A 14,936-nucleotide genomic window follows, 5' to 3' on the forward strand; every position below is an offset into this window, starting at 1 on the left:
TTTTATACCATACAAACTGCATATTCATTTTCTATACCCTTAAATCCAACCTTCACTGCTTTATTCTGTGTGAATTATGAGCCTTTGTCCCCAAAAAACGTCCCCACAAGGTCAAAATGCACTGGTTTTGCTATACTTGCCTTGTTTGCAGTCATGTTTACTAGATTTTAATTCCTGTATAATTTCTCTCCCATCAGGCCTTTTAATAATGACTCAGACTGGATGTCTGGCCTCCTGTGGGGACCGAGAGCGCACTTGTTGCCGGTTCTGTCCAGCTCTGCTCTGATTTACTGAGCCTCTGGCCTGTGTGCAATCCCAGACACACAAAAGAGGTGTGATGTGTGATCCCGCAGACGCCACCGATGATACTGAAGCAACAAGAGCAAAACTAAACGCAGCCAAGTAAGGTTTGAACACCAGACAACTGACGTGACACTTTTTTTTTTTTTTTTACTTATGCATTTTATGCTCTCATTTTCCTATTAAACAAATTAGCAGCTATAAAACCACAATCAGTGAAGGTGGACTGGTCAGAGTAAATGTTGAATTGGGAACACATTGAGGCTTTTTGACAGTGTCATTGATCTGCAGTGAATTATGATCTGTTTTTGTCAGTCATAACTACATTCAGATTTTCACTGGTAAACAGGTTTGCAGATGTCTGGAGGATCTTTTATACAATGCATTTCTCTCTAAATCTAATTTTGTTTGAAAAAGGTAAATTGTACATTATTGACTTGTGTGTGTGTGTGTGTGTGTGTGTGTGTATGCAGTTGAAGTAAAAATTATTAGCCCCCTTTGAATTTTTTTATATTTCTTTTTTAAATATTTCCCAAATGATGCTTAACAGAGCAAGGACATTTTTTGCAGTATGTCTGATGATATTTTTTCTTCTGGAAAAAGTCTGATTTGTTTTAATTCGGCTAGAATAAAAGCAGTTCTTAATTTTTAAAAGCCTATATTAAAGGGTCACGAAACACACACTGCTAAAAACACTATTAGGACACATATATTTCACTAAAAAGTGAAAATTTGTTGTTTTTGCGTTATTTCAAGCAAATTCGTTCTTCCGGTTTGAAACAAATTTTTGAAGCTGCATCACGGCCATGAGATCTTAGCGTGTATTTCAGCTTGTAGACTGGACATCTGTACCTGGGAGTACCTTATTACATCTCTGAGTGTGCTGCATTAATGCATGAGCAAGATTTGGTTCAAACTAATCAGCGCACTCTATTTTGATGCGGTGCAACTTTATTATCATGGAGGATTTTTTCCAGTTACAGTATTCAGACAGCAGAGAGACGACATGTAGTGTTGCCAAAACAAGCGCGCAGTGTTGCTTTTGTAGTTTGCTGCAGTGAAGGTTTTGTTTTCATTCTTTCCTCTATGAGAGCGCAGCTGGACTCATGTGTGGATTACAGTGCACGCGACGCTCGACAACAATACTAAGGAACATTTTTTTTTTTTTTACCCGAGAGCTTTTTTCATCTGGAAATGGTGGGATTTGCTGCTCGTCTCCTCTTAATAAAGACGTGGCTCCAGTTGGTGTTGATTGTCCTGTCTCTACCGATTTGGTAAGTGAGTGACCAGTGGTCTTTGTTTGTTTATTCAGATGGCAAAGTTGGTTCGTATCGAACTAACTATTACACCAAGTGTAAACATGTTAACACCACAATCAAACTTACCGTCATGTATGATTTTCACCACATTTTGTGACAGGAAAAACACATGCAGGTTTCTGATGCTACCTGCCGAGTGCGTCTAAGTTACCGAGAAATGCAGAGGTTTTTTTTTATACACACTTAGAGCAGTTCCTCGAATCAAATATCTCGTTTGTCACGAGGGGCATGAATGAATTCCCTGAATAAAAGAGCCAAACTGCAGTTAAATTCCACCATTTAATAATTTGTCAAATTCGATTACTGATGTCCATGTAAACACAGTCACAGTCTTTCTCCCCTGTGTGTGTGTGTGTTTGTTTTGTGAAAATCAGCGCGTGCCCAAACTGACACTACCAGATTTATGCAAATTTTTACAGACCTTACTTCTTTTGCTCCTCCGACACTCCCCGCTAAACAGAGCTGGACACGCCCACTTTCCTGACTTTTTCCAAAGTAGAGGTGTGAAAACACCCTACTGAAACAAGAGGGTTGCATGGCCCTTTAAGGTCAAAATTATTAGCCCCTTTAAGCTATTTTTTTTATGATAGTCTACAGAACAAACCATCATTTTACAATAACTTGCCTAATTAGCCTAACCTGCCTAGTTAACTTAATTAACCTAGTTAAACCTTTAACACTTTAAGCTTTATAGAGGACTCTTGAAAAATATCTAGTCATATAATTTACGTTTATCATGGCAAAGATAAAATAAATCAGTTATTAGAAATGAGGTATTAAAACTTGAATCTAAAAATGTGTTAATTTTTTAAAAAAAAAAAGAATGAATATTGTGCATGACTCCTATGAGCTTGGAGGACTGCATCCATACATCTCTGCAATGACTCAAATCACTTATTAATAAAGTCATCTGGAATGGCAAAGAAAGTGTTCTTGCAGGACTCCCAGAGTTCATCAAGATGTTTTGGGTTCATCTTCAATGCCTCCTCCTCCATCTTACCCCCATTATGATTTTTGCTAATAGGGTGGAAATAAAAATGTAATTAAATGAATTTAGATTTTCTGACCCTGCTAGCGGATATTTGTTTTTGTTTTAACATTACATTATTCTCAATATCAAGCCTTAATATCTGACGTGTATCTTGATTTATGAACGCTTAGATGTTTGTACTGGAAAACAAGACAACTGGGGATACATTTACACAACATTGTTTCCAAAGCTGTTTGGCCATTCATTTACACAATGATGGATCATTTTGTTGGCTGTAAACATGAAATGAAAAAAAGGAGTTACATAGACTTAAAAGATGCTACATTTCCCACTACATTTTACCCAGTAGATTTTGAGTCTAGTTCAGCACGTGTGTGTGTGTGTGTGTGTGTGTGTGTGTGTGTGTGTGTGTGTGTGTGTGTGTGTGTGTGTGTGTGTGTGTGTGTGTGTGTGTGTGTGTGTGTGTGTGTGTGTGTGTGTGAGTGAGTGTGTGTGAATGTGTGTGTGTGTGTGGAGATAAACAGGCAGTCAGAGATGCTGAATTATGACTGACAAATTATAGGCATGTGCCAGCAGTGAATGAGTCCATTCTTAAGGCGCAGGAGCTGCAGACGTCTGGACAGACTCTTCACAGCATGAGCTGAACATACAGTACAAGTGAAGAACAGCAGTAAGTAAAGAACCTTCGGATTATTCTGCATCCACTCCGTCTGCATCGGTTAATGTGTTTTCGTTTTATAAGACATTTGAAAATGGGTTTATTTATCATCCTTCGCTTACATCTGGTAAAATAATGGTATTCTCTGAAGCAGCAGTTCTTGACTATTCTGTGACTAAAAGGTTTTTGTTGGTGATGGCAGCTTAAAGATGCCTCAGAGAATGAAGTCGCATGCATTGCTCAGGCGTGAGTTTTTCACAGACTTCAACAGAGTGTAAAAATCTTGATGGTTCTGTGGGTCTCGTCTATCAAATCTGATCTTTATTTTGTGTTTTCTATTGGATTCAAGTCAGGTGATTGGCTGGGCCATTCTACAGTTTGGTTTTCTTTCTCTGAAAGCATTTGAGAGTTTGCTTGGCTGTGTTTTGGATCATTGTCCACCCTGGTTTCATCTTCATCATCCTGATAATGTAGATGTTGGACTGAAGCAGCTGTTGTTAATTTACCTTGAGGAAGGGCAGAGGATTGCTGAAGAACTACTGAGAAATTTCAGCGACTGTCTGGGCTTTCACTTTCTTTCTAGACCTCCCTTTCTTCATGTGTTTAATAATTTTTCTTTGCACCATTTCGTTTTATTACGCGTAAGAAATGTATTTTTTTTGTTAAAGAGTTTTTATGTATGGTATATCTGTTCAAAGAAAAAAAACATCAAATCTAAACTTAATTTGTAAGCTAATTAGATTTATTTTCTTTGCATATATGGGTTTCTTTGGTTGTTAACAAAATCCTGGAAAATTTCCAGTCAACAGCACCTTTACAAATATGTTTTCTGAGAAAAATGGTGACGTGTCCAATACTTATTTTCTCTGCTGTATGTTAAGAATTTATAACCATAGGCTAATTAATACGCATAAATCAATCAATCAATCAATCAATCAATCAATCAATCAATCAATCAATCAATCAATCAATCAAATTTGTGGATTTTTGATAAGGAAAAGTATGTTTTAAGTCAACGACAAGGCTTAAATTGTGTCAATATTTAATTGAATAAGGTTAATAATTTTTTTAAATAAAAAAGCTAAATAATAAATAAGATACATTTTGTTTTATAAATGTTAATCATATATATATATATATATATATATATATATATATATATATATATATATATATATATATATATGATTAACATTTATATATGTACTTTTTGTACTGTGATATTAATTTCAAAACTATATCAATGTTCAAACTGCATACAATTGCATCACCTGTTGACGGCGTCGGTGAATAGTTTCTTTTCTGAAACGTATTTTCAACTATCTTGTTTTGTTTTGTTTTTTTTAAATAGAAGCTCGATGGCTGAAGTTTCTCTTTTAGCATCATGGAAAGAGTTATGGGGCAGTCGTGTTTTACTGTCCACATACTTTGGAGAAATCCAGGAACTGACATCAGGATCTGTGGCCCATCTGCTGGAGTTCAGGAGAGGACGACGAGTAAAAAATGAGATTCAGATCGAAGATTCTCCGCCGATCAGGTCTGCAGCTCTCTGCCATTAATGCACTGTTGTCTTCTCAGAACAAGCCATAGCAAGCTGTCCGTTAGTAGGCAAAAGTAGACTGATGTGATACAAATTCATGTTCTGAATTTAAAGCTCTATGAATGAAACATAATTCAAAAACACATTGCTGCCTTAGGTACAGCCTGTGTGAAAGAAGAAGGTTGTATAGTCATAGGTTTAGCTTCTGTTTGCCATGTTGCCAGATCTAGTTATTATAAGCCACACATGGTTAGACTTTTCTTTATTATACTATATTTATTTAAACAGTGATATTAAAGTAATTATGGTGAATTACAAGGAGATATGATCCCCACTGATCAGGCCCGGATTGGCTAATCAGGAGGACCAGGAGAATTCCCGGTGGGCCGGTCTGTTTTTTGGCCGCGAGGGCCGGTATCCCTAGCTCCAGAATCTGTTGCTTTCAGCAGCCTCACTTTTTAAATTTATTTATTTATTTACTTGACCACAACCTTTTTATTCATTATTTTACCACAGCTCAGTGAGCAAGATGCAGCCTGCAGGTTAATGATGATATAACTTAGATCAGGGGTTCCCAAACTTTTCAGCCCGCGACCCCCGAAATGAGAATGCCAGTGACTCGTGACCCCCAATATTCTCTGAGGTGGTGGTTATAAATACAGAAACCTTGTATGCAATGACGCACACACACCAATAGACCCAAGTCTATTCTTTGTTTTTTTTTTTATGTTTGTCAGTGCTGTAAATGGGCTAGAAAGTTTAACCTGGTGTTACAAAATCTGCTGCATCTGACAGTATTGCTGTGTCTTTAGTATAATGTAATTACCCGAGAAGTCGCAATCCAATAGAACTAGTAACTATATGCTACTATAGTAACTATATAGTTTATAGTAACTATAAACGACTATTTTTTTCTTATCAGTAGATTATTGATAAAATACAGTAAGTCTTAAGGTTTAATAAAAATTAATCGATTTTTGAAAATCACCAGGCGACCCCGCTTCATTGTCCCGCGACCCCTCGGGGGGTCCCGACCCCCACTTTGAGAACCTCTGACTTAGGTGAGTCACTACTCAATGAACAGCTGTTGTGGTTCAGTTGATAGAATGTTAGTTTACAACGCTGCAGACCCGGTTTCGATCCTCATCTGAGTAATTTTTTTTTTCATTTTTATTGTTAAGACATATGTAACGGAGGCCAGCTAGTGTGTGCTGTGCAGGTAAACCTCACTTCTCTGACCTCTAAAGGTGCTCTAGCGACAAACACTAGAGGCCATGGTCTTTAGCCTCCTTGTTAGAGCAACCGACTCCCATGAGGAATGCCGCCGGTTTGATCCCAGCTCGGAGAGGGTTGGGCAGTGTAGGACCGGTGGGGTTATATTGGTGCCGTGACCCGGATGGGAGTGAGGTTTAGGGGGGTGAGTGTAATGGAGGCCAGCTAGTGTGTGCTGTGCAGGTAAATCTCACTCCTCTGACCTCTAAAGGTGCTCTAGCGACAGACGCTAGAGGCCATGGTCTTTAGCCTCCTTGTTAGAGCAACCGACTCCCTTGCAGAAGGTCTCCAGTTCGATCCCAGCTCGGAGCGGGTTGGGCGGTGTAGGACCGGTGGGGTTACACATATAATACTGTTAGAGTTGTTAAACATTTGAAGTTCTAAAACAGCTGTTTTCTCAAAAAAAAAAAAAAAAGACGTGATAGTGTCATTAGAAACTGATTTGGAAATGACCTTATTTTAATATAGTCAGTCATGAACTGAGGTGGGCCGGTCTGAGGCTTGAAACTCCAGGGCTGAAAAGGAGTCCCACTCAGGCCCTGCCACTGATAAACAACAAACAAGATGTGAGGAGAGTCAGACCTTTAAATAGTGGCAAATAGTTCACACTGATTCTGTAGCTTGAATAATAAGGTAATCATTAATTAGTGACAGCGAGCATTGTGGTGTCAAAATGTCTTAAAAAAAACAGGTCGAAAAATGTTAATCATTTTGATGTCAATTGACGTCAAAACAACATTAAATTGACATCCAACATTGGCCTCAAAAAAATGTCAAAAATCAATTTTAGGACTGTCCTGTACTTAATTTTGACACCAATGTTAGATGTCAATAGACCAATTACCATGTTTGTAATCATTCAGGATGTGCACGCATGGAGGTGGCAGAAAAAAACCGGGATCACTAGCATTTACAGTGAGGGAATGACATTCGATGCGGTACAGAGTTTGTTGTTGTCTTAGAAATAAGATATATTGATTACATATTATATATATTATTTACACAATGCTTACAGGATATTATAACAGCTCATTACCCAGTTATAAGCACAGTGATTCGGCAAAAATAACGTTAAAGTGAGCGGCGTTCATCTGACAGGTCCACTTGCGATAGCACCCTCCCAATGAATATTGGTTAAGACGAAATGGCCAGGCATTCAGCCCGAAATATACAATCTCATTGAAGCTTTAAGTGATTTTACATGAGAGAAGTTAAAGGCCTGCAAGTCTTTGGATGCCAACAAATGTTGTTCTGTGTGGTCATGTGCAAGAAATAATGCTCCATGATTACCAGATTCAACACTATGTAGTGCTAAAAACCGAGGTTCTGCCTAGCCAAAGACGAGGAAAGAAGACGGAGCTGTACACGACCTGGGCAATTAATCATCAAAAGCAGAACAACTGCATTCTGACAGTGAACTACACCTGTAAAGCAGGGTATGTGAACTTACACATAGAGGTAAAGCTGGTTTTATATTCGCACATTTGGACTTTCTCCTTAACAATATAATTTCATAAAAGTATTATTTGCAAACTCTAAATAGCGAAATCATATTAGCAGCCAATGACTATCAAAGTACAACACTGTTCACAGTCAAATAAACTGTGTTAATGTTGTTTTCAAGTCACACTTGCAGGTTATTTCAGACCGAATGTTCAAAGTGCCGTGGTAAACGATATAGGGAGTGAGTTACAAGTTGTCACTGAATGAATGTGTGTATATAAAACCAAGTTTACCTTAATAACTTACACTTTCACGTTTTATTCTAAGCATCCAGTGTCTGCAGTTTAATTCGCCATATTTGTTGAAATCATTTCTGCAATGTAATGCGTATGATTCAGCATAGCGTGAGCTTACCTGATATGACTTGAGAACTGCAGAGTCCAGCATTTCTAATTAGGTTCTCACTTCATTCAGCTCCCTTTTAGCCAAAGACGTCTGCAGTTGCATTAAAGCAGTGTGGTGTATGGTAAAAGTTACGTTTTCTATTTTTGGACTTTGAATTTGGCATCCTACCGCACAACACGGCATATTTACTATTGCAGCCTGTTTTTGTTTTTTTGCAACCCGGTGACCCGGGTGACGTCATGTGTGACTTAGGTTGGTAATTGGTCTATTTGATGTCATTATGCAACCCAGGCTCATTCTGACTACGTACCTCTATAATCCAAATATATCCCAGGAGCAGTTTTTGTTTTCACAAATCCACCAGAGGCCGCTGTGTATGCTTTTTTTTATCTCAAATTTCTCTCGTGAGTGCCATCCGCGTCTGCAGTTCTCAAGTAAATCCACCAGAGGTCGCTGACGACTGACTGACTGACTGACTGACCAACCGACTGATTGATTGACTAGCAATCACCCACTACCCTAAGCCCAACCAAATAGCCCAAAAGAAAAACCCTCACGGTAGCCTGATTTTACCAGATTTGACCATATTCTCACCCTGTTATGGACTTGTTTGTTTTCTTTTTTGGCTTTTGTTTTTGTCTTACATGCTTTCTGAATCCATTGTTTGCAGGACTTGAACCCCGTCGTCACGGTTAACTCCTCCCTGTGTACGCTTTTTCTCAAATTTTCTAGCGAGAGCTCAAATTTTTCTAGCGAGTGCCATTTGCGTCTGCTGTTCTCGCGTAAATCCACCAGAGGCCGCTGTTGACTGACTGACTGATCGACTGACCCACCCACGACTGACCCACTTTCTATTAGGAGTGGCTGGATAATGCGTGTGCGTCACTTGTTTGCTGATTACACATCATGTGGACATCACTCCAATGTGACCATCATGCAAGTCGTGCGCCTTCAGTAGAAATGACAAACTTGCACACTAAGCTTATTGGCGTTGCTTCCAAGGCGTGCGCTCAGCAGCCACATTTATTAAAACTATAGCCTTCATATCGAAACTTCATACCAAACCTTTTTTTATTGTTATTGACAGTGGTGTTCGGTCAATAAATATCAATAGCAATTTTATTGCCCAGCCCTACATCATACTGCCTCGTAACGTTCGTTTTAAAGACGAAATGCAGCCATACGTACTTCTGGCTACATAATTCACGATCTCCAGAAATGTATATAGGTCTACATTTTCAGAATGAGCCTATGTTGCTTGAAAAACATCTAGTAAAATATTCTGTACTGTTCTTATGGCAAAGAAAAAATAAATCAGTTATTAGAAACAAGTTATTAAAACTATTATGTTTAGAAATGATACCGTTTATTTTATTATCTATATCACAACCCCCAGACTTCCCTGGTTTTCAAACTCCAGCTATGACTGTGATCTGCTCATCCCGGCTGGTGATCGCTTCAATCCAGAATGAATGGGAAAAGGGGAAGAAAGGGGCTTAGTCATGAAAAGGCATTTCTGAGCCGTCCCGCCCTCCATGGCAACACAGATTGGCACATATAGCCAATGCTTGCAGAGCCGTCGCCAAGAAACCGCTTCCCAATGGCATGTTAATAGTGGTGCGTTTAGGCCCTTTAACATTTACACTGAGCGCCAGGGACCATAAACACTGACTGTGACTTATGGCAGTATTGTGGGGAAGGGGCTTTTCCGGCCCCCTCAATCACACGCTTGCCATCATGAGCATTGCAAACAGCTTTTTTCATGCACCTGTATATTTTTGGCTATTTTGATGATTGATTTTAATGAAAGTGCAATTTTGTCAAACTTTAACAATGTGTGTTTGTGGATTCCAATTACAATACCATTTTAAAGGCTTTTTTTCTGCACTGAGCTGTACATTTCTATTTTAGCAGCTATTGCATTGAACAGACTATTTAAGTACACTTAACGGTGACTTTTTTAGGTACACCTGTCCAACTCATTAACGCAAATACCTAATCAGCCAATCACATGGCTGTAATTCAGTGCATTTATGCATATGGACATGGTCAAGACAATCAGCTGCATTTCAAACTGAGCATCAGAGTGAGGAAGAAAAGTGATTTAAGTGACTTTGAACGTGGCATAGTTGTTGGTGCCAAATGAGCTAGAAATCTTTACAAATTAGAACAAATGATCACTTTTAGTTGATTTAGTTTTTAACATATGTTGTAAATTATTAATATGATTTGAACTCAAATCAATTCCTGATGGCCGTTTAAAAGCAGTTAACAGTACATTATTCTTTAATGACCCATTATGATGATTGGTTATACTGGGATTGTGTTTTGTCCATCCATCCATCCATCCATCCATCCATCCATCCATCCAGTTTTGTAATTTATTTATTTATTCATTAGTTTATACAATCTATTTATTTATTTTTAAATGTTTAATTAATTAATTAATTAATTAATTAATACAATCTATTTATTCATTATTAGTTTAAACAAGCTATTTATTTATTTATGAACTTCATTCATCCATCCATCCATCCATCCATTTATACAATCTATTTTTTGATTCGTTATTAGTTTAAGCAATCTATTCATTTATTTTTATTTTTTCAATTATTCATTCATTCATTCATTCATTTATTCATTCATTCATCCATCCATCCCTCCATCCATCCATTTATATAATCTATTGATTTATTCATTAGTTTATACAATCTATTTATTTTTTAATTAAATCATTCATTCATTCATTCATTTATACAATCTATTTTTTTTATAATCTATCCATCCATCCATCCATCCATCCATTCAGTATCCAGTTTATACATTTATAACTGAGCTTATTCATTTTTTTTATACTATTACACCAACACATTATAACTTTTATGCCTTTTTTAATTAAATTTTTTTTCTCTCCCTCTCAATTTCCATTCAGTTCACTTTATTAGCATGCCATAAATGGGTACAGATTACCAAAGTGTACATAGCAGGGTGAAAAAGTGAATATTAATAATAGTAGTAATTACAATATTGATGAATTCAATAATAATAATAATAATATAAAATAGAAAGGAATATATACAGTATACATACAAAACAATCAAACTCCTTCTCTGTCTCTCTCTCTCTCTTCCCATCGCTCTCTCTCTCGCTCCATCTCTCTCTCTCTCTCTGTCTGTGTGTGTTTGCTGGAATCATCGATCCCGTCAGTTGTCCGTCTGGAAATGTTGATTGTCGGATCTGGGGTGTCGTGTGAGTGAAAGTGTTTACAGGTTCCTCTATCTCAGATCACTGAGGGTTAAGTTTGTTCTGTCTTTCCCTCTGCCTTTAAACATTACAGCAGATCTTCAGTTAATACTGCACAAACATTGACCAAACTGTGTGTAACACTGCCTCTCCACAATCCAGCTGCAAAACAAGTAGATGAATACAAAAAATGCTTAAATGTACTTTAAAATCAGGAATATTGCGATATATTGTTAAAATGTAAGGTATTTTTGTGAGATAGCTGAATTCTGACCATTGTTATTAGTTATTAAAAAATGAGAGTGGCACAGAGGCCAGGGCCGGATTAACCAATGGGCCTTATGGGCACAGGCCCAGGGGCCCGTGCACTTGGGGCCCCTGCGAGGGGGAAGAAAAAAAGACAATTTCGGAGTGTATTTTTAGGCTAATTGCAAATAGCGCATATAGTTGGAATAAGCTGTTTACGGTTTACGCTCGTCTGTGCCTCATTGTCAGAGATAACATGAGTAAAGAGCAATTCAACATTACAGTCTGAGTGGCACAACATAAAACACACAACATCGTCTTTTGACGCGATTGATCATCAACCCAGTTCGAATCCACCATCAGCTGAACTCGTGCTACTTTTTTTTCTCCCCATTACATATCAGATTGGAAATATATTTTTTTAACAAGAAGGAAACGTTTTTAATAAATAATGCAAATGCGATATAAAGTCACAAGTGCCTCGTGGGTATTTAATAAGGTTTAGCCTTAAAGGTGCCTCCCTCTATGTAAAAACTATTTTGCTCAGACAACTGTATTTCCTCTGAGCAAAAAAAAAAAATCGCTGTTGCATGTTAATATTAATATTATATTTAAATTGTCTTTTTTTCTTTAACTAAACAGAATGCTGTAATTGGTCAAGCGCGGAAACATCAGTTTTGAAATAACCCGCACTTTACTAAGCGGACTGTAGTGTAACATTAGTATTTGTCATAGATCAAAAATGAGTGGACAAGTGGATTATAGTGAATATTATAGAAGAGGTATAGTGTGTGTGATTTCGGATACTTTAGGTTTATAAAGTTTGTCTGTGCTGTTTGCCTAATGTCTTCATCATGAGGGATAATACAGGGAGAGGAGAAGAGAGACAGTAAATCATTAATAAGTGTGGCTAAATAATAAATGTGTGTATTATGAAAGACTCAGATTCATAGAACTGGATTGGAGAGGCATTGTATGATGTATGCTATGCCAATAATATGCTTTATACGTTTGTAAAAACCAATACATTAAAATACTCTTAAAAAATTATATATATATATATATATATATATATATATATATATATATATATATATACATACATATATATATATATATATATATATATATATATATATACATACATATATATATATATATAAGTACTATATTATATATATAAGTACTATATTATATATATAGTACTGTTTCAGTGAACTTGAACAAGTATACTAGTTTTAGTTTTAGTATTTAGTAGTTTCAGTATATTTATTTAATGCTTTGACAAATAAGTTAAATCTTTGTAGACTATAAATATATATGCACTATAAATAATTTATTTAAATATGTGGGCAACAAATTATAGATTCATTTTATTTAAAAATTATTATATTATTCCTATTTTTTTTAATTCAACTATAGGGGTGCGGCCAGGTAGGGGGCCGGTAGAACAATATTATGAAAGTTTAAAGTAAACATCTAATTCAAACATAGAAAATATGAATTGATGTTTACTTTAAACTTTTATAATATTGTTCTATTTACAAAAAAGTTTTTTGAAAGATTTTGTCAAATAAAAGATTTTTCTAGAGTCATCCACCATACTTCTGTGACTCAAAAGTATCAGTTCAGGCACCGTTTTGACACCGGTACCGTTTTAAAAGTATTGATTTGGCACCGGTACCGGTAATAATCCCAAACGATACCCAAACCTACCACCGAGTGAAATGACTTGCCTAATGCTGTGTTCACACCAGACGCGGCACGCGCGTCAAGCGCGAGTGATTTACATGTTAAGTCAATGCAAACTCGCGAATAGACATCCGGCGCGGCGCGAATAACGCAAATTGCGCTAATGGCGCGGGGCGAATTGAGCGTTTTGCGCATTTGACGCGCTTAATGAGCGTTTCGCGTAAATCTCTCGATTTCGAAAATCTGAACTTCAGCGTACATTCGCCCCCGCCGCGTTAACCAATCAGAAGCTTGCTCTTGTGGGGGCGTGATTGTGACGTAGAACCTGTTGTCGGTGTTCCGAGGGAAATCCTCCAGCCTTCACCGACAACAGTTCATCAAACTCGGCTTGGCTCAGTCTGAAGCACCGCTGAAAGCCTCCGTCATCCAGGTTAAGTTTCTGGAGAAGTTTATGAGCTCACAGAGCTGGATGCATCTCTGAAAGAATGTAGTGGACTCAGACACGATCCTAATCGTATCGACGCTGTTTTTCAGTCTTCATAAAGCACATAAACTGTTATTTTCTTCATAAAATCCATGTTAGCCATTTAGCTATGAAGCTAGAGTCTTCGGGCAGACAGAAGCCCTGCCCATCGCGCAAATTCGCGTCTGTTATGTGAATTTGACACGTGAATGAAGCGGGGTTTGACGCGCGTATAAAGCGAGTAAACTCTAATGTTCACGCGGCTATTTACGCGCAAATAGCGCAATTTATCCGCACGTTCCACGTCTGGTGTGAACACAGCATTAGAGGGACTTTGACGTCAGTCTATAACAATCTATAATTGGCTCCTGTACTAGTAGGCAGGGCTTCATTCACCATATTGACCGTTACACTATTACCCATTCAGATCTATACGAGTGAGTCTTTGGTTTTCCACATCCATTTTTTATGCACATTTTTAAAACTAATGCGCGTCTTGGAATTTTCATCAATCATTATTTATACACATATCAAAAATGTGCATTAAAATAGATGTATGGAAACGTAGCTAATTTTAGCGTGAACTGTCTCTTTAATGGGAACTGCAGTATTAGCTCAGTGATGCTGAAGTGTATGAAGGATGATGTGCATGTGTGAAGGCTGGTGAGAGTGAAGCAGAGATAAGGACAGGGGGATTGACCTGTAAAGCAGGCTGAGGGCACACAGGGGTCACCTGTAGGAGAGCCGCTCGGCTCAGTTACTCAGTAACTCTTTCTCCACACAGCAGGGTTTCAGGATTAGATCCACTCACACACAACAGCTCATCTGGTGAAGCCTCAGCGCTTTCACATAATTCTGTTTTGATCTTTTTATCAAACGTCTTCCTTTTAATCTCATCTCATCCTCTCTTTCACTTTCATAAAATACCCGAAAATGAGCAGTTTTTCATTTATTTTTCTCTGTTTATTTATGCTTTTGAATCGCATTATAGGATCTTGATCCTTAATCCAACAACTTTTAACCTTGAAAAATTAAGAAATTGACTTTTATGAAGTTTTTATAGTTTAAAGTGATATATTGTCTGGATTGATGTACATTACGCTGCAAATCCTTTTAATAAACTGCCAGTACGTTCTGTTATTTCACAGACTTATTTATCTATATATTATTTATTATGCGTTATCTATTTTAAACAACTAAAATGTCAATAAAAGTCATTTTGTTAAACTGCAGAGTTGAATTTTTTTAACAGAGCAGAGATCAACATCACATACCGTAAATAAACGGAAAACACTTGTGAATCACAAAATACAGAAAATACATGCTCTTCACTAATTATAGCCCCTTTCACACAGTGATACCGG

The 14,936-nt window shown here is 37.3% G+C and overlaps 2 protein-coding genes across 17 annotated transcripts in view; one reads left to right on the plus strand and one right to left on the minus strand.

Moving 5' to 3' along the window:
• Positions 1–14,936, minus strand: part of LOC147841881 (uncharacterized) — a 191,664-nt gene that overhangs the window by 91,341 nt on the left and 85,387 nt on the right. The gene's annotated exons all lie outside the window — the stretch shown is intronic.
• The window catches only part of LOC147834897 (uncharacterized), a 125,988-nt gene that overhangs the window by 17,772 nt on the left and 93,280 nt on the right, over positions 1–14,936 (plus strand). For 6 of the 16 annotated variants that reach the window (XR_015502924.1, XR_015502925.1, XR_015502923.1 and 3 more), the window contains one exon: positions 198–402. Coding sequence is in view for 1 of the 16 variants with exons in the window: in XM_087274383.1 (XP_087130509.1) it covers positions 338–402; positions 4,620–4,805; positions 9,325–9,400 (327 nt within the window). In the remaining 15 variants the exon portion in view is untranslated. Of the gene's footprint in view, positions 1–197; positions 403–1,391; positions 2,141–4,619; positions 5,351–5,869; positions 6,480–9,324; positions 9,768–14,936 lie in introns of those variants that run through there. The other 10 variants (XR_015502930.1, XR_015502929.1, XR_015502932.1 and 7 more) reach the window with 10 other exon arrangements.

This window comes from Danio rerio, chromosome 11, assembly GCF_052040795.2.
Source record: "Danio rerio strain M-AB ecotype USA chromosome 11, GRCz13ab, whole genome shotgun sequence".
NCBI lineage: Eukaryota > Metazoa > Chordata > Actinopteri > Cypriniformes > Danionidae > Danio > Danio rerio.